The 22,549-nt window shown below is 44.1% G+C and overlaps 1 protein-coding gene across 2 annotated transcripts in view; it reads right to left on the bottom strand.

Annotated features, from left to right (window-relative positions):
- The window catches only part of INF2 (inverted formin 2), a 75,805-nt gene that overhangs the window by 18,480 nt on the left and 34,776 nt on the right, over nucleotides 1-22,549 (bottom strand). For both annotated transcript variants that reach the window (XM_066629475.1, XM_066629479.1), the window contains exons 2-13: nucleotides 15,696-16,104; nucleotides 13,574-13,689; nucleotides 12,457-12,616; nucleotides 11,539-11,572; nucleotides 9,536-9,677; nucleotides 8,379-8,520; nucleotides 6,381-7,238; nucleotides 5,410-5,555; nucleotides 3,678-3,739; nucleotides 1,992-2,094; nucleotides 1,804-1,889; nucleotides 411-511 (exon numbers count right to left, since the gene is read on the bottom strand). In XM_066629475.1, the coding sequence (XP_066485572.1) occupies nucleotides 411-511; nucleotides 1,804-1,889; nucleotides 1,992-2,094; nucleotides 3,678-3,739; nucleotides 5,410-5,555; nucleotides 6,381-7,238; nucleotides 8,379-8,520; nucleotides 9,536-9,677; nucleotides 11,539-11,572; nucleotides 12,457-12,616; nucleotides 13,574-13,689; nucleotides 15,696-16,089 (2,344 nt within the window). In that variant the 5' untranslated portion in view covers nucleotides 16,090-16,104. The remainder of the gene's footprint in view (nucleotides 1-410; nucleotides 512-1,803; nucleotides 1,890-1,991; nucleotides 2,095-3,677; nucleotides 3,740-5,409; nucleotides 5,556-6,380; nucleotides 7,239-8,378; nucleotides 8,521-9,535; nucleotides 9,678-11,538; nucleotides 11,573-12,456; nucleotides 12,617-13,573; nucleotides 13,690-15,695; nucleotides 16,105-22,549) is intronic.

The following is a 22,549-nucleotide window of genomic DNA, read 5'->3' as shown; positions in this document are numbered from 1 at the left end:
TCAGAGGTTGCATATAGTCATCATGGCTTGTAACCTGTGATGGACTTTTCTTCCATAGATCTGTCCAATCTCCTTTTAAAGACAAAATGTACATGTACTGAAGAACTCCCTGCAGGATTACCACATAATTTAGTCAGAAGTACAGCTTGTGTACTTCCGAGAAGAGATTCCCAATAAGGAAGTTTGGCTATCTTGTGAAAGCCAAACTGAGCTGAGAGGCAGACTGAAGTTTCTTTGGAAACTCTGTTGCTATGCAGATGGGATTAGCACACTACATACCAAGCAGACAAGGCTTCATTCTGGTTATAATTGTCTGCGTGAGCCAACCCTACAGACACAGAATGCTCAGATAACCCTCAGCTGGAAGGAAATGGCCCTTCTTTTATGCTGAGGGCTTCACTCTTACTTACCTTCACAGGCCCTCCTAATAGTTTCTGCTTTGGGCTGCAGCATCTCCAGTAGAACAGTGGTCTCTTCACACATCAGCATACACTCAATTCTAAGCTGGTAGCTAAGATGGAGGAGAAGGTACAAACGTCATTTTGCCTAGGTATAAGAACCAGGTCAAGCTCTTTTCAGACTAATCATCGCTGAGGAGCAGAATTATATGCTAGTTATGTTATGAATTTCAATGTATTTCACTTTGAACTGGCTTGGTTTTTCCTACAGTCGCCCTCTAAAAAGCAAGAATTATATTAGAAAAATTGACTTCAATTGTTTAGGCCTTCTTGGCTATTGCCCCAAACAAAGTAATCAACCCCTGCTGATTGGTTAAGAGGCACTTTTTCAAGTGGGTGTTCCTTTTTTTTTAGCAGGGGGAGAGTAACTGGCCCACCTCACCCCAGCACTGTCTGTTCTAGTAGCTGTCTGCTGGTATTCTTTTGCATCTTTTTAGATTGTGAGCCCTTTTGGGACAGGGAGCCATTTAGTTATTTGATTTTTCTCTGCAAACTGCTTTGTGAACTTTTAGTTGATAAGCAGTATATAAATACTGTTAATAACAACAACAACAAGAACTCCAGAGGTAGGGCACAGTTTTCTGTGCACTGAGTCAGACCACTGAACTATCTTAACAGAGAATTATCACTGAATTCATTTTATATATACTGCAGGCAAGAGAGTTTGATATTATTCTGCATGAACTATATCTAAACCGGTTCAAAGCATCTGAACCACATTCCGAAACACTTTTTCATATTAATGGCTGAACTGAAAGTGAACTGGAAAGTTAAAAGTACAGATGAACTTGGAATGTAGTCATATTTTTAACAGTAGCTTAAAAATACCATTGACATCATTGATGCTAGAGATTAAACCCAGGCCCTCTGCATGCCAAGCATGTGCTCTAATACAGAGCTATGACTCCTCCCCCAGATCCCAGGTAATACAACTATAGGACAGTGCTGAGTGGGGAATTCCATTCAGACTTTCCTTTATGGTCTTTGGATGTTTCAAGTGAGCAGGAAGTGCGTCAACATTTTGGTAATGTTCAATGTTCAGTTTGGTTTCAAAACTGTTTCAAGCCATGGTGTAGGCTTCGTCGTGAGGAAGCTGCTTGAACCATTCACTAAAGAGGCTATAGTATATCTCCAAAACTAGACGTGATAGGGCAAAATGGATGCCATTTTTGGAATCAGCACCCCAAATATACCCAGGAATTGGTGTAACGTTTAAGGAAGCAAAATGTGTGTTGGCCTGAGTAATGGGACTTGCTTCTGAGCAGACATGTATAGGATTATGCTGTAAGTTCCCACTTGGTTCTAAGGCCAGACCTTGGTTCATAACAGTGAGGATTCCTCTTACCTGGGAACCTGGAGGAGGAGAAGATAGAACTGATCTGCATTTGCTAATTTGTCCTTTTCTTCTTTGAAGGATTTCAAGTTTTCTATCTAAGCAGAAAAACAGAAGCGACAAGTTTTAATAAAGTCATCACATTTACACATCCATTTGCAACACAAAGAACAACTGAATTGAGAGGCAGGGAAACTTACTTCATGCTTTTCGGGTAAGAGTTTAAGCAGCTGCTTGAGAACCTCGACGTCAAACTTCGTTCGGTCGCCTTTCTGAATCATGGCAACAACCTCCTCGTTGGGACTGTGGATAAAGGAGACTCCTAATGAAAAGTATCGCTGTTTTATATGCTTGTTACATTTTTATACTCTTTTACGCCTTTGAAGAATTTTTCACCCTCTCCTATGAACAGACTACTCTGTTTCCATTGCATCTAAATTTTGCATAGTTCCCTTTGATTTGCATTCTGCTTTCTTCTGTCAAAAGAGAATCATGCATCCTGCTCTAGGCACCTTGGAGGATGTATGGGATACAAAGGCAATCAACAACAATGAACAAACAATTCCAGTTTAGTGCTTCCAAAATGGCTGGCAACCTTCAGTCTCGAAAGACTATGGTATAAGCCTACAGCACCCAGTATTCCCAGGCGGTCTCCCATCCAAGTACTAACCAGGCTTGACCCTGCTTAGCTTCCGAGATCAGATGAGAGTGCTTCCAACAGCACACACAAGCACAGACTCAGCAATTTCCAGCCACAGCAGTTTTCCAGTACATGCATGGAATTCTTCCTCTCCAGACAGAACTCTGATCTGTCTGTCCTGCCAGATAGAACTCTGATCCTCTGATCCCCAGTTGCCTGGGGACTGCAGACCTAAAGCAAAGCAGCCCTCTGTCATTAGCCAGAGGATTAACGCCTGCCACTTTGTGTGTGCATGTGTTGAATGGCTGTTGTAAGCAGTCAGGCTGTTGTAAGCCACTTTGAGGATCAGTCCATCAAAAAAAGACAGGGCATGCAACCAAAATAAAATATATATATGCTTCAACACAGAGGAAAGCTGTGCAGGTGCAAAGAGCCCTTCACTTGGCTGAATCAGGATGGCTGGTTGCGGGGGCTCCTTGCACACATTAGAGCACATGCAAATTCTGGATATGACACTAAGGGTGCAATCCTATCCTGTGCTGGAACCGGCAAGCCAGAGCTTTGTGATGTATCCAGTGCAGGATAGTGGCCATAAGTGGCTTAGCCAGAGGCAAGGGGAAACTTTTCCCCTTACCCCGGGTAAGGGCTGCTGGCCCCAATGGGTCTCCTCGGACTTGCGCCACCTCTTGCGCCTCTTGAGGTGGCGCAAGTCCGAGGAGAGCGGAGCGGCTTGAAGCCACTCCGTTCTACCCGGGAACAGGGGTTTGGATTCCACATAACCCAGCCTCCTGCTCCCTGCCCACCCATCGCTCGCCTGCCCCCACCCAGGAACGCCTCCCTCCCTCCTCCTCTTCGCCACCCCCCGCCTACTTTTTCCGCTTGCATCGGCTCAGCGGGGCCGACACAAGTATCTGAGGGGGAGCCGGCGCAGAGGCTTATGTCAGCCTCCACAGGCCGGCGCTCCAAGAAGCGCCGGCCCGGTTTCCCATCAAGGAGGCGCAAACATGCTTTACAGCATGTTTGCAACCCTCCCAAGCCAGCCCAAGTCCCCAAGTCCTACTAGTTAGGATTGCACCCTAAGTTTGTACAGGCACACAAAATGCAATCTGATGGACAGTCTCAGGAATGCTGTCGAAATCCACAAGAATTCCATGGGCAAACTGATGGCGGCATTGATGAAGATTGCTCAGAAATACCCATCCTCTTAACCTATTCATTCTTTCACCGATGTGAAAAGGCATCTCACCATTTAAACGGCTTCAAAAAGATGTTCAAATTGAGACTCTTCTTGGAATCCAAGAAAGTGATCTGTTTGGAAAACACAATACAATTTTTGGTCAGCCTTACAAGTAAGTCTGCAATCATTTCATAATTTTTGTCACTGGCCTGTCTTATCCACACAGATCTGTGCCAAAACAAAACCTACTGGTACTTCAGGAGCACCTGAAACATGTTTTCATGGACCAGAGTCCACTTCATCAAATCAATGAATGCATTACTAAGACAGTCTGTTGATCTATCTAGCTCAGTATTCTCTACAAGCTGTGACCTTCTAGACAGGAGTCTTTTCCCTGTCCTAGCCGGAAACGCCGGAAATCGAACCTGGGACCTTCTGCATGCAACACCACTGACCCATGTCCTTTTCCTTAAGTTTGGAAGTATTTTAGGAATGAGCAGATTCTCTCAGTTCTGCTTATTAGTTATTCTGATATCCATAAATTCCTCTCCATTTGAATTCTGGTAGAGATTATGGATGGTGCAATGTCAATAACTGATAGTAGTGATGGTTGTTTTTAAATCTTTTCCACGATTTTAGAAGTAAAATAAACTCAAAAATAAATTTCTCAAAACAACGGAATAATCCAAAGTCCAATCCAAAATAAAAGCGATTTTTTAAAGAATCTTGCAGAATTCCAGAAATACAGATTTTGAAGATTGATGGATTTCAACATCTTGAGTTTCACTTTGAGAAAGATGCTTGGTAGAGTGGAACTTCACAATGCACAGAAGAAGAAAAAAAATCCAAACAGTATATACACATAATATATAAAAAGAGGATGACTCTGTGCATTTGATAGTGGGTCTTAACCTGTGAAAGTTTACTCAGCAATCCTTCCTTGTGCCTGAAGCTAAGCAGCTCTGGAACTAATAAGTGTCTGGAGGGGAGAGTGCAACAGACCCTATGAACACCATCATATCTTCCTCAGTGAAATAAAGGCAGGATACAAATGTATTACTCCTTCCAGCTGGAAGGAGGAGTTCTATGAAAGACTAGAACTGTCTTTCTAGACAAGAACTGAACTGTCTTTCTAGACTAGAACTGAATTGTAAAAATCCCTACAGGGGTTTAGAACAGCCTGCCTATGTAAACCACCTTGGATTAAAGTCTGAGGAGAAATCTGACGACCAAAGAAAGGCGGTATATAAATACCTGCATAAATAAATAAATAAATAAATAAATAAATAAAATATTAAGCAAACATACATATTTGTTCGTCTTTTGGTTTATTTTGTTGCTACAGACCAGGGCCTTGAAAACATCTGGAATTTACACTTATGTAGAAAGTTACACATTTTGTGACACAATAATGGGGCAATAGGGAAAGAAATGTAGAGGCAACTCCAGCTTTGAGAACTGGTTGCCCAGAGGAGACTGTTAATCACCACAGGTGAGGAGCTAGCTACAAGCCCGGTTTATCAGTCCTATTAGATGAAATAAACTGTCACCCAGAGGAGGCAGGGATAGAAATGTAGCATATTGTACCTCTTTTGGTCAAGTCAAGTCAACCTTTATTAGGCATAAACATTTGGTAGGTGAAGACTCTGTACGGAAACCGTAGAGAGAATATAAACCTAAGTAGTACACAAATATATGTATATGTGCACACCTACATGTACACACAGATACAAACGTACAATACATTTTACATACAAACATGTATTATTTAATAAACAAAACAATCAGTTACTCTGCATACCTCTTTTGGTTCTATCTTCACCGGAGCTGCTTCTTTTTCTTTCTGCTTTGTTTGTGGGAAGCAGAACAGTTGCTCGATACTTGTGTAGTCCGGCTCAATTGTTTCCTCACTGCTGCTTGTTGCTGAAGCCCACATGGAGTGACTCTCTGAAAGACACACAGGGCATTATGGCTGGCCCAATATGATGACATCTTAAAGTTAAATGTTGGGCTCTGAAGGGAAAATGGTTTTTTGATATTTTTGCCATATATCCTGTATTAAGTTACTCAGATGCACAATCCACAAACAAACTACCAATTAACAAGGACACGATCCTTCACTGACTTTTCAAATACTAAGCACCCCCCTGCTTTCTCAGGATTCCACAGCAACTATGAGATTTGATGTATTTGATGTTTACCCATTCTCATTGTAGCATTGCAGATTCCTGATCTGCAACCTGAGCATGCAAGACTATACACACTTTCCTGGGAGTAAGCTCTATTGAACATAATTGAACTCTATTGAACTAGCATTTGAGCAGAATTTTGCACAGGACTACACCTTGGTTTTAGAGGCAGGCTGCCTCTGATTGCCAGAGGCAGGGGAGGGCACCAGGACACAGGTTGTGCCTGTGGTCTTGTGTGCTCCCTGGGGCATTTGGTGGGCCACTGTGAGATACAGGAAGCTGGACTAGATGGGCCTATGGCCTGATCCAGTGGGGCTCTTCCTATGTTCTTATGTTCTTACCATATGCTACTTTACAAAGGCAGGCATTTCTGCTTATGATAAAAGCTAGACATAATTGAGACACCTGAAAGATTTGCATTTGGAAGATTAAAACATAAGTGTTTCAGATGGAAGAGGGTAATGCACTGGTATAATTCAATGAACTGCTGGCTCCTTTTGCTGTTCTTAGTGGTGCACGCAAGTGCCACCAATGTTCCCCTTGGTAAGAACACCAATAGAAACACAGTCTTAGAAGCGCCTACCTCTCACCACATTGGAAGGGAGCTTCTGCCAGTTCAGTTTCTTCATCCTTAGCGTTGGAGGCTTCACTCTCTTGGAGAAGGGTCTGGCAGACCCAAGGGAATAGTCCACGTGCGCAACCACGATTTCCTCCATGGGTCCTCCTAGGGGTGGGGGAGGTGGGATGCCTGCCATGCCAGGCAATGGGGGAGAAGGCGGCACACCGACCATGCCAGGCAGAGGAGGAGGGGGTGGCGGCATTCCTGGGAGCGGGGGAGGTGCAGGGACCCCTGTCATACCAGGTAAGGGGGGAGGGGGTGGCGGCATGCCTGGGAGTGGGGGAGGCGGAGGGGGGATCCCTATCATACCAGGTAAAGGTGGAGGTGGTGGCAACATGCCTGGGAGTGGGGGAGGTGGAGGGATTCCTCCCATACCAGGCAGGGGTGGTGGCGGCGGAGGGACGGCTGCCAAACTGGGTGTTGTGAGAACAGGAGTGGCCATGCTTAATGTGCCAGGCAAAGGAGGAGGAGGAGGAGGAGGTGGTGGTAACATGCATGCAGTTCTAGGGAGAGGAGGGGGAGGAGGTGGTGCAACACTAGGTGGACTTGAGTTTTGTCCTGGCAATGCTGAGCATGGTGGTATTTGGGATGGTGTGACCGTTTCAGAAACATCCGAGGGTTCTGGGATAGACGAGGTGCCAGAAGAGGAAGTAGCCGGAAGAGGGCTCTGATCGGCAGTTAGAAGTTCCCCCAAATCTTCACTGGTCTGTGTGCTCTCATTCACCTTGCTGGCAACTTTTCTGGATTCCGAATTCCGTTTCTTTGGGCGCTTCTTGATGGACAACAGCCTCTCCATCACTTCTTCCACGCTGTTGCCCTGAACTGAAAAAACACCAGACGGAAATGAAGGCAAAAAAAAAGAAAAAAAAAAAGGGAGGCTTGAAAACTTTTTCCAATCCAGCTGGAATGATCTTTCTATGCATGGAAACACCCCCTAATCTATTAAGTGGAGAAGTGAACTCGTGGAAGCAAAGTTGAGGAGGGACAGCTCAAGACCGTTGTGGAAGAACAAGGTCGCGTACGCTGATAGGAAATAATGCCCAGTCTCGATCCAAGGCTTTCAAATGTCATAGATGTTTTAGATCACTTCCAGATTATGTTCCTTGAAACTCTGTAACGTGTTGGTGAGATGAGTAATGGGCTTTGCAGGAGGGTGTTGGGTGAGCTTTCGGTTTACACATTGATAACATTTGGGCTTGATATGTCTTGCCGGTGTCCGGTGCAGCCTGAAATCCCCTGTTAACACTCACCTGGCGTCCGGGAGGTGGTCTGAGGTGCATGGAGGCCACACACAGCCTCTCGTGCCTCAGAAGACCTCCTGGAGGCCTTAGAAAGGCATTCCGATTTTCGCCCAAGGACATCTCGGGAGGCCAGAAGTGCCAGTCAAAGGCCTCCAGGAAGCCTTCTGAAGCCTGGGGAGGCTGCAAGTGGCCTCCACAGGCCTCAGACAAACTCCTGGACATAGGGGTGTGTGTTAAATACTGGAGAACTGCTGGAGAAGTGGCATGCCCCCCCCATGTGACTTGGAGGACTGGGACCCTGTACCCTACCCCACCCAGCTAGACTACTGAGATGAGTAGAAGCATCAGAACAATTTTTGCAGAAGAATTTCTCTCCTTTGAGCTTGGTTCATACCCTGGAGCAGGGAAAAGCAAATGGTGTTACACATCTTTCTAGTAAATGCCAGGTTAAAGAACAGGAGTTTATACACTCATTGTATTCAGGGAAAAATATAATGTAAAGTCGTCCTTTGTTGGATAGCAAGTTCTTGGTATGAAAGAACAGGCCCTGCCAGGATGGAGCACTGCACTCTCAATGCAGTCATTAAAAAGCATCCCTGGACAGGATTAAAACATACAAGAGATTAAAACGTACAAGAGAAGGTAAGCACCTGGATGTTGTCATGTTTAACCTCCTTGCGCCATACACCATATCAGAGGCTAAAGTGTGCTTCAAACTTACTGTCGTTGGCAAGCAAGATGGCTCTGTTAACTAAAATTTCCAAGGATTCCCAGAGCAGTAAACTGGAGCGATGGGAAGGTTCTAGATGCAGGAGGCTCTGGAGAATGGACAGGAGTTGGACAGAGGCTGGGAAGCTGCTCACCTGAAACATAAAGCAGTCACCTGCAAATTACATTGATATCCATTTTTGCATAATAATTATGCCATTCCTACTATGCAATCCTATGCCATCATAAGCCCAAATTTATCATTTTTCTGTATTTTCGAAAGAGCTTCACTCTCTTTCTGCTCTCTCTTCATATAATATGGAGAAATTTACAGCAATTTCAAGCAACCAAACTAAAATAAAACTGAAGAAAAACAACTACAAACATATAGTGGCTAAAAGACAAGTTGGTTCTTTGGAAATAAGAGATATATTACTGGATTAACATTAATACATATTGTTAATTAGTTCCTTTTATAAACTACCAAGGCAACAATTTTCAACCAGTGTGCTATGGCACACTGGTGTGCCCTGAAAGGTTGGCAGGTGGGCCACGGGACTTTGGAGCATAGCGACTGAAAATTGTTGAAACACACTTCTGGGTTCTGTAATTGCAAAAATCCCTATTTAATAAGGGATTTAATAAAGCCTGCCTATGTAAACCGCCTTGAATAAAGTCTTGAATAAAGACCAAGAAAGGCGGTATATAAATACCTGTTATTATTATTATTATTATTCTGTGGCTCTGTTTTTAGGGCAACTGTCTATAGTAATGAATTGTCTGTCCCTCTTTCCTGCGTGCTCTGCTGGCAGAGGAAAAGGGACAGACAATTGTTACTACAGACAGTTGCCCTAAAAACAGAGCTGCAGAACCCAGAAGAGTCCTCTAGAAGCCGGAAGTGACACCATAAGAGGCGAAGACCACAGAGCAGACCATAGAAGTCAGTGTGGCATGAGCAGAAAAATGTTGAAAATAGCTGCTCTAAGGAGAAAGGTTTTCCTCCTTCCTCATTTTATCCATAAAGCAATGCTGTGATGTAAGTTACACTGAGATACTATGTAAATAGTTCAGGGTCCCCTGGTGAGCTTTAAGGCTGAGTGGGTATTTGAATGTGGGCTTCCCCACTAACCACTAAACCACACTGCCTATTCTAAAAAACTTCCCACTTACTTTATTGAACAGCGAAGAGAAAACCTCTTGATGGTTGCTCATGTCAATCCCATCACATATCCGTAACAATTCCTCGTCGTCTTCAGACTTGGCATCCTCAAACGTCTCACACTGGATAAGCAGATCCACATCTTCTATGTCACTGTGGAAGGCACATGATGCAAAATTTCAGCACAGTCCCCAACAAAGGTGACATATAACTGAATGTTCCATGGACACACAGGTAGAAGAAGTTTTTCTTGCCACTGTCCTTTTCAAGCATTATTAAAAAAACACCTTTACTTTTCACATAGAAACAGAAATTTCTTCTATACTTACTTGAGAGAAACTGTTAAGTGCATTGATTTGTGGAAGGGGAGCCTTGAGTTCAGCTATAAATCACAATATATATCTATGTCAAGTGTTCATCTAGGAATCTACATGGCTGTAACTGCAACTGAAATACGGGCTCCTAAGGGAAATATTTTTTTACACTGCACAATCTAACACTATGGGGGAGGGGGGAACACAGCACACCATGGTTTATAGTGGGCCACCATGATTCTCTTAAAGGACATCAGATTGATACCATGACTGAAATAATCCAGAGACACACAGCTGGTTATCATCAAAAGCTTTAAGTTCAATTCCAGACCCAAAGTGGAATCTGTTGGCTTTAGTGGATGTTCCCTAAACGTGAACGAGTTGGAAAGAGTAGACCCCAACTCTCTTTCTCTCTCTCTCTCTCTCTCTCTCTCTCTCTCTCTCTCTCACACACACACACACACACACACAGAAAAATCTCAGCAGAGAAATCTACAGGACAGAAAATGGTGTGGTTACTTACATTTAAAAAAATACATCAAATTAATACAAGTGACTTTCTGGTGGGTATAGCTTCACATATTTGCAGGTATGCACACACAGACAGTTCCTTCTGCTCAGCTGGCAACCATCAGTCTCGAAAGACTCTGGTATCGCGCTCTGAATGGTGGTTCTGGCACAGCATCTAGTGTGGCTGAAAAGGCCGATACGGGAGTGACAATCCCTTCCACACTGGGAGCAAGTGCAGTCCGTCCCTGGTTAAACCACAGTTTAGCATTATGTGCACAAGCAGGCATGAGCCTTGGACACATGAGTTCCCTTTCTTCCCCTTTTTTATATTCAGTAGGAAGAGATTTAGCCCTCCATGTGTGGCTTGGCCCAAACCACAGTTTCCTGTTTCATCCAAGCATGGAAGGCTATCAACCTGGGTGATTTCGAATCCTGGTTTGTTAACTAACTATGATTTGAAATATATATTGTGATAAATACTGTGAATGGAAGCTTTAAATCTCATCCCCTTGCATGTGAAGGTGGGGTGAAGGAACTCATGCACTTCAGGGAACTCATGAACTTCAGAGGGAACTTCATGAACACATAACATTAAACCAGGGTTTAGCATTACATCCGAAACAGGGTCAGGGCGAGGTAGAAGTTGTCTTAAGCTGAAACCTGGGTTGGCTGGGGCCTAGGGTTGTTTTGGCTGAAGTTTCAATACACCTGATGAGGTTAGAATCTGAGCCAATTACTTTATTTAAAAAGTATGTTTCTAGTCCCCATCGTAGAAAAAAAAAAACCCTCAAATGCACATCTAGAAGAAAAAAGAGTAAGGAGAAGAAGGTGGTTGAAGGAACTGAAAAAACAAGCAAGCAAACACACAAAAAAGGAGACCAGTGTCAGTCAGTCTAACTTCATGGAACCTGATCAGTCAGAGCTTGAATGTCAGCACAGCCCATCTACTCCAAGGAAATGCTTTTGAGGTGCAAGTCTGTTCAAGCCCACTTCCTGTCTTCTGCTGTGGCTGTTCAGCTTGCATGATTATGCCACGAGAGCAGGTGGGGCTACAAAGAAATAACCAAAGACCAAATGAGTGGTCTGAGAATTTGCACTGATAAGGAAACGTCCCAACGTTCTGTGCACCACTGGATTACGCTGTTGTAAAATAAATCTTAATATATCTAAGGAGCTAATAAATCACTCACCGCAGCTTGGTTAAAATATCCAGCAACTGGAGACCTGGGGAGGAGCAAATGGGGGGAAAAAGGTACTGAGATTATAATTCACTGGATATAAGCTACATCCAACATGGCACTTTCTAATAGTTTTAATAACTATTTGTACGAAAAGAAATGACATTAAAAATCAAATGAATCTGTTGCCTGTAGAAAGGGCACCCTCTAGAGGACAATGATGGGCTAGATGTAGTAAACAGATGCAGCCTGGGTGTAATTAGCTGACCCCTCCTCAGACCTTACAAAACCCTTGCCTTTAAGCCGATCCAGGAGCCTGAACAACCTAATAGAGCAGCCAAGCAGTTCTCCTCACCTCTTCCTTGCTGTTGGACTGACTCTGATCCTAGTCTGGGTTAGAAGCTTTGTGGTCTGTCCTGCCCCTGGCAGAACAGCAGAACCACAAAGCCCCCATACAGCCTGGCAACCACATATTGAGGCCCACTAGATGCTGTGACTTCCTCTCACCTTTGCAGATCCTGGACAGGTTTCCTGAGCATGTGCAGACTTGTGATAGATAGTCATTTACCAATTATTTAGTTATACAGTGCACTGCTTTGCGTGTTTACTCAGAAGCATGCTCCAATGGGCTCAGTGGGATTCTAAGAAAATTGTACATAACTGTGCAGTTTTAATTCATTTCTGCCCAGCCCACATCTGTACACATTTGATCCCTGTTGCATATATGCAACGTTGGGCAGAAGTGGCTTAAAAGTGGTTTTGGCCAAGGTTTTTAAATGTGGCACAAAGCTGGGCCAGAAGACTAAAACATTCTGAGTTTTCCCTTCTGTTCTAGCACTCTTCTTGCTGAAGCCCTTACTGGTGCAACTGGGAAACCCAGAGCCAAAGCTTACGGCTCCCCAGAACATTTGAATGGATCACAGCTCTTACCAATGAACTCATTCCGAAGCTGTGTCCTGGCTCCAAGTTCTTCTGTCCCCAGAATAACCGCGTTGATGGCACTCAAGAGCGTGATCATGTACGGAACATTGTCTGTGGCCGTGAGCTCGTTCATGATGACACTGAAGCGGTACTGTTGGTTTTTCACCGTCTGGGAATACAGAAGGCAAATCACAGACACGCCAAATCATGTCTGAAGAGCACCTCAGTTCACATGGGTTGTACTCTAAGAGACACTTTGATCCAATACTGACAGGCAGCTAAGCAAGTGGCAAGGTTTTCTACCATGTTTTTGCTTGTATTCATGAGCAGGAAACAGCAGTGCCATAATTCCACTGCCAGACCCCACTGCCCCCACCATAACAGGTAAGGTAGCACTAGGGGTGGGTGGGGATGTGGTGAAACTGGGTAGGGGGGACGGGGAAGTGGCGGGTCTTCAGAATATCCCTGTGAGGTAGATGAGGCTGAAAGACAGTGACTGACCCAAAGTCATCCAGACAGCTTCATGGCTGAGTGGAAATTTGAACCTGAATCTTCCAGGACTAAGTCCAACACCAGAAACAATACACCAACTTGCCTCTTAAAAGAAATTTAAAAGAGTTTGGCTTTTTAGCCCTGAAAAGACGCAAGGGAGATACAATCACTGTCTTCAAGCACCTGAAGGGCTGTTACACAGAGAAAGGGGAAGACTCTGTTCTCTGTGACTCCTGTGGGCAAAATTAGAACGAATAGGCTGAAGCTAAAAGAAAGTACATTTAAGTCTAGACTCAAGGAGGAATTTCCTAACAGTAAAGGTATCTAGCTCTGAAACCGTTTGCCTCAAGCAGTAGTGGGCTGTCCCTTGTTGGTGTTCAAAGTAGAGGTTGGAAGGCCACCTATCAGGAATGCTGTAACAACTGTTCGAACTGATGAGTGGGCTGGACTAGATGACCTCTAAGGACTTTCCAGTTTTGACTTTCTATAGATTTCTGCCTGCTGTTCAGCTTCTCGGAGGCACCTGGATGGCCACTGTGAGAAACAGCATGCTTGGCTTAATCGGCCCTTTTGTCAGATCCTGCAAGGGCCCATCCCATGCTATGAATTGTACATTTGATGAGGTTTTGCTTGCCTTGTAATGCTCCAAAGCATCCAGGGCCAGCGCATGACCATCCACCGAGTAAATGCAGAGAGCCGCCAGGAGTTCAAACACCTGCTTCTTGACCATAACGTTGGAGGTGTCCAGGGCTGCAGAAACAGAGGGCCAATGTCAGTCTGCTTGCAAGATGGCAAGTGCAATGATATCCCTGAGACAACAGCTGGGAAAATGCTTTGGTATAGGTATCCACAAATTTCCTTGCCTGTCTCTGATCCTCTGGCATGGAAAGATGGAACAGCAGCCCTCCCCTGAGCTCTGCCATATGCTTACATTGTCCAGGCCTCAGTACACAAGAGATAAATCCTTGCCTCTCCTTGTGCATCCCGCAAGTGCTGGGGGCTTGACAAAGAAGCAGGGTCTTTTCTCATTTGCACTGGGGTATGGAGAAGGAAAGACTAGCAAGAGACACCATGCTGCTTCTTACCATTTGCAAAATGCATTTGCAAAAAGACCATGCCTCTTCTGAGTCCTCTGATAAACACAGTGGGCTTGGGAGCAAATGTGAGTGTGCCCATCTGTACAGTGACTGACTGGGGCTAGTTCTAGAGTGTTTGGTTATGACATCAGCATTATTGCTGGGGCTGCAGAGCGAAAGCTCAACAGGGTTTCAGTTCCAGCTGTGCAGCGGAGAGGAAACAGGGTTTGGGGTAACAATGGTTCTTATTTTATTTGTCTGAAGTTTGGTTAAAGACATGAATTAACAATGGGTTGTACCCTAAGAAGTGTGGGTGGAAGACAGTTCCTGCAAGGTCAGTTCCCCGCCTCCTCCTTCCCTGCAACCTTCCCAAATTCACTCCAGAGCATTGAGAACGTCTCTGGAGGAGCACCGAACATTTTTTTTTTTTGGGGGGGGGGGGAAGCTGCCAGGGGCAGGAAGGAATAGCGAAAAGTTGCCGTCCCTTTGGGCAAACGAAAGTGCCTTCTGTTTGCACAAGATCAACTCAACACATCAGAGCTGACTGTACATAAAATTAATTTAATCTTAATCCAAGAGTAATCCTATGTACAGATAACTGAATTTGTATGCAAGAGATTTAAGATTAAAATCCCAGATTAGCAGGCAATACACTAAATGGGCCTTAGTAAAACACTCTCCATTAATATTAGCTTTCCTGCCCTAAAATGGGAATAATAATGGCATAATTATGCAGTGGCATACAAATGGGGGCTAGGGGGTTGCGGGCCCCAGGTGACAAACTGCAGGGGAGTGACAGAGGCTGCATCCTGACTTTTAAAATCTTGATATTTTTGAATATTACCATCAAGTTATATTTCATTCGATGTGTAATTTCATGCAGAATGTAGTGAAACAAACCATGTTGAAATATCTCCACGCTATCCAAATTATAGCCAAAAAACCAGAAAAGGAAAACGCAACTGTCTTATGTAATAAAAAGTGGATTACACTGGGATTACCACTGGGAATAAACAGCTTATTGCAAGCATTCCAGAAAATCAAATGTATTCTTCATAAATGTACGTATGTTTTGCCTTGCTTCTATATTGCAACACAACTGCTTTTGTATGTATGATAGATCACAAGCCCACTGCATATCGTCTTGATGGGTATGCCTTCTCTGTTTTGGGTTATGATCTCTAATGTTCACTACATATGTGAAACTTATTATATATACACGATCAATAAAAGAAAACGTTCACTGTTTGCTCTTCTTCTCTGGCCATTATTATTCATTACATATCATGACTATTACTGAAAATAATTTTGTCATGGGGAGGGTGCCAAAAAGGTATAGGCCCCAGGTGTAAAATGACCTTTGTACACCACTGTATGGTATTAGTCAGTGTGCTTAAGAATTAAGTACAAATTGTACAGCACTGTGCATCTTCACTAGCACACCTTAAACAGGTTTACTCAGAAGTGAGTCCCATTTATTTTTTAATGGGACTTATACATGCATCGTATAGGATTGCAGCTGCAAACTACATCTAAGCACATTTTGTTAGAAGTTCTGTTGCTTTCAGTGGGCTGCATTCAACCTCCTAGTGAACAGGACTCCAGTTTTAAAGTTGCACAGATGTGAATTGAAATAACTTATTTGCCTCATTGTGCGTGCAAAGATAAGATTGCTCTCACCTTGGGAAAGTTTCCTGACATAGCCTTCGTTGCTCACAATGTATTCAATGCCTTGCTGGGAGTTCATTACCGCTCGCACACAGTTAATGCAGGTCAGCTGCAGCAGCGCATCGGAGATCCTGGAGACTCCCCTCCCAGACAACCTGTCCAATGCTTCCAGCAGAAGATCCAAGCCACAGAGCTCCAGAAACTGGACCATCCAGCAGTCATCGCTGCTCTCCAGTCGCTTTTTGAGCCCGGAGTAGTTCACCACGGAGGGCATTTGCAAGAGGCGGATGCAAAGCTCTGGCTCCGCATTTTCAAGGTTGGCCTCGGTTTGATCGGAGTCCTGGGGCCCCAGCTTCTCCTTCAACGCAGCCCATTTCTTGTGCGCACCTTCCTTCTTGGCCGACATTTTGGTGGAATGCTTCTAAAAAGGGGAGAGAGGAGAAACAGACATGAAAATGACCTGAATGTTTCCACACTGTGACATATTTCAGAGAGAGGAGTTCCCTCCCCTCCAAGAAACTGGTGACCCAATCTAAGCTAGAGACAGTGTTTGCTCAGTCTATATGCAAGCTCTGAAGTTCCAGCAAGAACACTTATCAGCCTATTGCAGGATAGATCTTCCTGCTCTCTCAGTTCTATGGATTTTGCCCTATACAAGGAGCCCAAAAACAGGACTCCCTAGGAAACAGTCATCTTTTCTTTTGTGGTCTTTTCCCCCACCTCCATTTGCACTGTATGTAGGCTGAAGCATCTCTGATGGGCCTATAATTAGAGGTGTTTGAAAACAGTGTTATTTATTTTATTCAGAAGTAGTCCCATTGTGTTCAGTAAGACTTCAGCTGTAATCCTATCTTACTCACCAGAAACCAACACCTCTACTTCTAATCATTCCAGTTTGCAACAAGGACTAGTGGGCAATTGGCATGGTTTAAAGATCTCAAGACATTTATTGGGAGCTTCATGTTTATCTAGTGAAACATACAAAGCTGATTTGGAGACCCACTTGTAGAAATAAAGCTCTCTGATCAAAGTACTTCACTTTAAATGCTCAATCATCATAGGTTCTGCAGACCTAATTTGTGGCACCACCAAGTCAGCAGCTGAATCCTATCAAGCAATGAAGCTGGTCTAGTTTGTGCTAAATGGAAGGAATAGCATTGGCTGTCGATCACGTATCATCTCATAATGGATTGTTGAAAAGTTTGGGGACAAAATAATCAGGACATATTCTATGAGTCAACCCAATAAAGTTGCATGATCAAGGCACAGAAGGGATAGATTTAGGAGACTGATAGCAAAATCCTATGTGTGCTTACTCAGAGGTAAGTCTCACTGAACTCAGTCTTACTCCTAGGTAAGTATGCATAGGATTGCAGCTTGAATGAAATAAAAGGAGAGACTGAACAACTGAACACTATTGAAATTAATTGGTCTTCTGGCTCGTTATGTTTTTTTAAAACTATACAGAGAAGGAGAGACTTATCAGGATTTCAGTTAAGGGGACTTTAGGAAAAGCACATGGATATGACTCAGTTTGTAACCAAACTGAATATGAGTCAGCAACAATTTGTTTGAATAATTTTAGGACTAGACCAGTATTTTTTTTTTTTAAATTCTAACAATGACAGTTTTGAGTTCTTGACATTTAAAATGTCATTTTTGATTAGGCTGCTTTCTTATTTTGTCTGTCTTCATGACTTGTTTTGTGAATTTATAAGACATTTCAATAGTCTTTTTTTTTTTTAAACAGAGAAGTGACTCAAAATTTTTACAAACTGATAAATGAGAAAAAATAGAGATGCAATGCCATGTATACTTAAATGGGAGTAAGCCCTATTAAATGCAATCAAATTTAATTCTGAGTAAACATGCAGGAGGTTGTACTGAACATTAGGGCAGATTAACCCTCTAAGGCTGCAATCCTATACACACTTTCCTGGAAGTAAGCCCCATTGAACCCAATGGGACTTACTTCTGAGTAGATATGCATAGGATTATACTGTAAATATAGGAGAATGCATAAGAACAGCCTCATTGGATCAGGTCATAGACCCGTCTAGTCCAGCTTCCTGGATCTCACAGTGGCCCACCAGATGCCCCAGGGAGCACAAAAGACAGCAAGAGACCTGCATCCTGGTGCCCTCCCTTGCATCCCGCATTCTAAGGTAGCCTAACCAGGAGGTTACACATACCCATCATGGCCTGTAACCTGTGATGGGCTTTTCCTCCAGAAATTTGTCCAGTCTCCTTTTAAAGGCATCTAGGCCAGATGCCATCACCACATCCTGTGGCAAGGAGTTCCACAGACCAACCACATGCCGAGTAAAGAAATATATTTTCTTTTGTCTGTCCTAACTCTCCAAACACTCAATTTTGGTGGATGTCCCCTGGTTCTGGTGTTATGTGAGAGTGTAAAGAGCATCTCTCTATCCACTTTATCCTTCCCCTGCATAATTTTGTATGTCTCAATCATGTCTCCCCTCAGGTGTCTCTTTTCTAGGCTGAAGAGGCCCAAACGCTGTAGCCTTTCCTCATAAGGAAGGTGCCCCAGCCCAGTAATCATCTTAGTCGCTCTCTTTTGCACCTTTCCCATTTCCACTATGTCTTTTTTGAGATGCAGCAACCAGAACTGGATGTAATACTCTAGGTATAGTTCTGTTCAGGACTCTGCACAGCAAAGGTTACTGAGGAGGGAGACCCCCCACAGTCTCTACAGGTGCAGCAAAATGCAGAGAAGGCTTAGGCTTGCACTGTCAATCTCCCACCTGCTACTTGGAAATGATGCTGTGTACCTTATAGAATTTTTATAAGAATTACAACCAGTTGCTTGAAAGCACTATACAAATGTATGTATTAATATTAACGATCTTACATCCCCCCAGTTGGTATTGGGCAGAAACAGGCAAACAAAAGGCTACACTCTGTCCCTTGTCACAACTGCAGTTCAAATAATCACCTCCAGCAAGTAGTTCCTCAACTATCTGGAACTACAATTCAGAGCGCGATACCATAGTCTCTCGAGACTGAAGGTTGCCAACTATCTAACTATACTGTTCCTTTAAAATTTTACTATTTAATTCAGTTAAATCATCTCTGCTATGGCTGGTGGCTCCTGCAATTTTCTTTCTTAAGAGCTGCTTAAGGAGCTCTTAAGAAACGTATGCATTTGTAAGCCTATGCAACTTACAACCTTAACCTTACGTAAGAACTTATATAATGATGTACTTCTGGGCATGTGCAGCCTGCCTCCACACACTTGAGAAGAACAGCTTTCTTTAAGGGCAGGTGGCAGGCCGCCGAAGCTAGTGGTGGCCACATTCGCCACCACTGCACAATGGAAAAGCAGTCCCCGTTCAGATTGCATCTTCCTGTTCTACCCAAGTGCTGCATGTAGTCTTCCACAATCAGGGGACAGAGATGATCTGGGCAGTCACGTGTGCTGACATCCCACAAGGCTGTGTGATAGACTGTCCAGGCAGATGCAGCTGCCCACTGTCCCCCAATCATGAAGGACTACATGTGGCATCCAGGTGGAACAGTAAGATCCGCTCACCAGGTGGACGGATTCATCTGAACCCCGGATCCGGCCCTGAGCAGTGGTTCAAGCAGCCCTATCCTATACTCTGTCCTGTTCAAAATTAAAAGGACATATTCTTCCCTTCATAAAATTCTGAAGTTACAGTGAAACTTCTTCATTAGTTTTTACATTTTCAAAACACTGATAGATGCTCTCAGATGGATCAAAGCTTTGATAGCTGTTCAAAACTTATGGGGCTGCTCTCTCAGCCCTAGGGTGGTACTTGCTTTCCCCACTGCTTCCCACTGCTGCTTCCCCCTCGTCTTTGGAGCAAAACCTAAGCTTTTGCTTTAAAAGCCAGTCCTTGTGCTGCAGATGTTTCATCAGAAAGGAATGAAGCAGTGGTTCATTCATTTGTATATTCATTTGTACATTTGTATAGTGCTTTCAAGCAATTGGTTGTAATTCTTATAAAAATCCTATAAGGTACACAGCATCATTTCCAAGTAGCAGGTGGGAGATTGACAGTGCAAGCCTAAGCCTTCTCTGCACTTTGCTGCACCTGTAGAGACTGTGGGGGGTCTCCCTCCTCAGTAACCTTTGCTGTGCAGAGTCCTGAACAGAACTATACCTGGAGTATTACATCCAGTTCTGGTTGCCGCATCTCAAAAAAGACATAGTGGAAATGACAAAGCAGTAGGCCTGAGCAGTGGTTCAAGCAGCCCTGTCCTATACTCTGTCCTGTTCAAAATTAAAAGGACATATTCTTCCCTTCATAAAATTCTGAAGTTACAGTGAAACTTCTTCATTAGTTTTTACATTTTCAAAACACTGATAGATGCTCTCAGATGGATCAAAGCTTTGATAGCTGTTCAAAACTTATGGGGCTGCTCTCTCAGCCCTAGGGTGGTACTTGCTTTCCCCACTGCTTCCCACTGCTGCTTCCCCCTCAGGTCTTTGGAGCAAAACCTAAGCTTTTGCTTTAAAAGCCAGTCCTTGTGCTGCAGATGTTTCATCAGAAAGGAATGTGCTGGACTTCCAGTTTTTCTCGACTTCATCCATGTGACCAGATCGCTGCCTGCAGCCAAATATTTCAGATTAATCATGCAGGGTTGCCAAATAACCCCACAGAAATCTTGAAAAATAACTGAGGTGGGTGGGAATATTGAGGCAGAGCTGCATGTTACTAAGCAAGACAGAGTTCGCACCCCCACGGCCCTTTTCCTCAGGCTCCCCCTCCATGCACACACCAGCTGGCCATGGTTCCTGATTAGAATTCAGCCACCAGCACCTTTCAAGGCCATGGTTGTGCTGGGGTTCCAGTGTGCAAGCAGAAGTCCCATGCACATAAGGTGATGAGGGTGTAGGACCTGCTCTTGCAAACTATCCAGTCCACAAAGGGTGAAGTCAGCTGTTATATGCTCCTGGGGGGGGGGGCAGGCCAGCTGGCACGAACCTGCAGCTGCACAGTGAGGTGTGTGAAAAGAAGGACTGAGTGTCCCTCCATGCAGCAGGGGAAGTATTATTTGCAGGCAACAATTAACAGATGCAAAGAATGTGTTTCGATCTGTTCCTTGCGCAACGATTCTCCCCAGGAAATTCCTCTATCTTGTTACATGACAAATATTTTATCTCTGATCATTTCCTTTTAATCAAATCGTGCAGGAGACACATTTGAGCACCTGTGCAAGGTGCCTCCCTGGAATGCAAGGGCCAGACCAGTAAAGTGACTGTTTTTACAGGACTGATGGCAAAGGACATAGATCCACAGATCTGGAGGTGTGTTTTGGAGGCCTCTAGGAAGCCTTCTGAGAACTCCAGAGGCACAGGGAGGTTGCGTGTGGCACCCCCATGCCTCAAAAGACCTCCTACATGTGACTTCTGGTCGCGTCTCAGAGGTCCTTTGAGGCCCTCCAGCACAGGCTTGCAATTCACGTTGAATCAAATCCGTGGATCGCAAACTCATGGATAATGAGGACGGACCTGTATCTCCATAAATGGTTTGAGAATGCACATTCACCAAAACAGCAAGTGGTCCACCCTCAAGTGCTAAAGAAACAAACATTCTGTTTAGGGCCGATCTGTTTAGGGTGCCATTAATCATAGTACTCATTTATTAGATGGCACTCATTTATTAAATGGGATGAGAGAGCTTGGCATTCCCTTCTTTCAGGGCTGTTATTTACCCTGGAAGGCAGTTCCTATAGGCAGTAAAGGAAAATAACCACTTGGGGAAGGGATATGCAGACCAAGGCCAGGGGGGAAAAAAGAGTGAAAGCCCCCTTCCCAATCACAGCTCCCCCCCTTGCAGCTGCTATTTAAAGATTAAATGCCAAGCACACCAGCATTAAATACATGCTTAGCATAAAGTGTAGTTTAGCCTTAGGTGCCACTGAAAAAAATTGGATTTGAACGGGATCAGACTGTTAGTCCTCTCTCTCCTCCTTACCATTCTGGCGTTCTGATTGGCTTGGACAAGAGCCCAGCCGCTAAATCTCTCCGTTGGCTAGGAAAGAAAAAAACGGCCACCAAAGCTGGAAAATGTGAAACAGTGAATAAGCTTTTTGTGCGCACACTTTTTTTGTGCAACTAAAAAGAAAAAAAAAACCACACACACCAAAGGGAAAAAACAGCAGGGAGCAAAGCAGTTTGTGACAATCAGCGGCTATTTCTAGCAAAACTCCTTGGCTCTCACTTGTGTGTCTGACTTGGGCACGATGCTTTCAAAAGTCTGAAAGCAGCTTTCTGCTCTTCAAGGACACCTTCCAGGCCAAGCCCAAGAAACTAGGCTTGGGAAAAGGAGGAATTTGTAGGGTGGGGATAGAAAAAAATCTGTCTTTTTCTTGGAGTCTACAACACAGTTACACAACCACACCTACCAGAAGAGTTATTTTACATGATCTCCCTCCGGAGAATAAACCCAGAGACTTGCTGGGGAAATAATAGGAAATGGTGCTCCCCATTTTCCCTGACGGAAAGTTTGACGGGAAAATGTAACAGGATTTGTTCCCTTGGACAGAGAAGTCTGGGGATTTGTGGTGCTTTTGTATCATCTGCAGGGGTGCACAAACGTTGGCCGGCTTTGGTAGCTGACCAAAATTGGTCTTGATCGGGATCAAAGGGTGGGGACTCTTTCCAGACCTCATTGAGCAGCTTTGAAATTCAGCGCAATGTCAGGGATGATCTGTTCTTTTTTGCAGATCAAGCCGGGGAGGAGCTTGACTTTTTGCAGATCAAGTTCAGTTTTGTTGGGCTGCCCATCTAAGATGCTTTGCAGGTGTCAAAAGCACAGGGCAACATGGAAGATCTCTAGGTCTCCTTCCAAGGAAATCCCCAGGTCTTCATCCAG

The sequence above is a fragment of the Tiliqua scincoides genome, chromosome 1 (assembly GCF_035046505.1).
Source record: "Tiliqua scincoides isolate rTilSci1 chromosome 1, rTilSci1.hap2, whole genome shotgun sequence".
NCBI lineage: Eukaryota > Metazoa > Chordata > Lepidosauria > Squamata > Scincidae > Tiliqua > Tiliqua scincoides.
The sequence above is the reverse complement of the archived record's forward strand: the minus strand, read 5'-3'. Positions and strand labels throughout refer to the sequence as shown.